General features: G+C 41.7%; 1 protein-coding gene across 1 annotated transcript; it reads left to right on the top strand.

Annotated features, from left to right (window-relative positions):
* The first annotated feature begins 425 nt into the window (after positions 1-425).
* On the top strand, positions 426-853 carry LOC121963633 (dihydrofolate reductase-like). The gene is made up of 2 exons (XM_042513909.1): positions 426-543; positions 669-853. Exons 1-2 carry the CDS (start codon positions 443-445, stop codon positions 802-804), a joined length of 237 nt encoding a protein of 78 aa, XP_042369843.1. The 5' UTR covers positions 426-442; the 3' UTR covers positions 805-853.
* The last annotated feature ends 294 nt before the right edge of the window (positions 854-1,147 follow it).

The following is a 1,147-nucleotide window of genomic DNA, read 5'->3' as shown; positions in this document are numbered from 1 at the left end:
CTACAAGTAGTAGTAGCAGTAGTAGTATCAGTTACAATTACTGTTAAAGGAATGAGAATAGAAAGTTTTTCTTTGGTTGAACAAACACTTATAATATTATAAGTTATAAGTTATATAATATTTTAAACTTGAAACCATTTCTTAAAAATCAAAGAATGTGTAAAAAGTCTGACTGGCTGAAGTGGAAGAAAGTAGATTCTCCATCCAGTTGCAACCCTGATCTCAAAATATATCAAGATATGACATTATGTGTACCATGGTAGAAGATTTTATCCATATCCACCCCCTTTTTGACAATTTTTCCCAAATGGGGAGGAACTCAGAACTTTCTGTGTTTTGAAACCCAGTCCTGACCTGTAACTATGTATTATGAAGGGACATGAGAGCTGCAATAGTTGAGGTGCGGATTTCAGTGTCAAATGTTTGCTCTATTTCAGGAAAGATGAACATGCTGGTCTGGGGAAAACGGTGCTGGTTCTGCCACCCGCAGTCTACTTTGCCACTAGCAAACACTCTGCATGCGGTGCTGAGCACGACACTGGAGTAAGTGCTCTCTAACACCTGCATCAAAAAGAGGAGCAAGATATTTGGGGTTATCTGAAAGCAGTCCAAGTTTTTTTTATTGCTATGTATCCCTTTCAAACTGCTTGAAATGTCTCCTCTTACAGGACAGTTCCAGATCACGCCCACTTTGTGTGTAAAGACTTAGAGAGTGCTGTCCAACTGGCTGCACAGCCCCCGCTCGCTGGCCTGATCGAGACCATCTGGGTTATTGGTGGATCGCAGGTCTATGAGGTAAGGTAGTTTGAGCATCTGATTGACGCTTTTTGAAAGATATGGCAAAGAGCCGAGCACAGTTGGATAGACCAGTTTGTAGGAAATGAGCTGTGGGCTCCTGAGCTCCCCCCCAAACATGTTTCCCCAATCTAGTCTACCCAGGGGCCCCAGAGTGGGAGCTACTCCTTTATTGAATTAAAATGAGTATATCTACCTTTACCTTTGGGGCATGCCTTGTTATTGGGCTACAATGAACTTTGACCTGACTAATCTATAAAGCACTTTGGGTTGCCTTTGGGTATAAAATGTGCTAGATAAATAAATGTGCATTGCCTTGCTTTATCATTTGTATCAGCATGGGGTTTCGGCC

The sequence above is a fragment of the Plectropomus leopardus genome, unplaced genomic scaffold (genome assembly GCF_008729295.1).
Source record: "Plectropomus leopardus isolate mb unplaced genomic scaffold, YSFRI_Pleo_2.0 unplaced_scaffold11949, whole genome shotgun sequence".
Classification (NCBI taxonomy): domain Eukaryota; kingdom Metazoa; phylum Chordata; class Actinopteri; order Perciformes; family Serranidae; genus Plectropomus; species Plectropomus leopardus.
The sequence above is the reverse complement of the archived record's forward strand: the minus strand, read 5'-3'. Positions and strand labels throughout refer to the sequence as shown.

Excerpts from the sequence above, each read along its gene's own strand:
- LOC121963633 (XM_042513909.1), top strand. The coding sequence starts at position 443 with ATGAACATGCTGGTCTGGGGAAAACGGTGCTGGTTCTGCCACCCGCAG. Across the intron at positions 544-668 it reads GTGCTGAGCACGACACTGGA|GACAGTTCCAGATCACGCCC; the intron begins GTAAGTGCTCTC and ends CTCCTCTTACAG.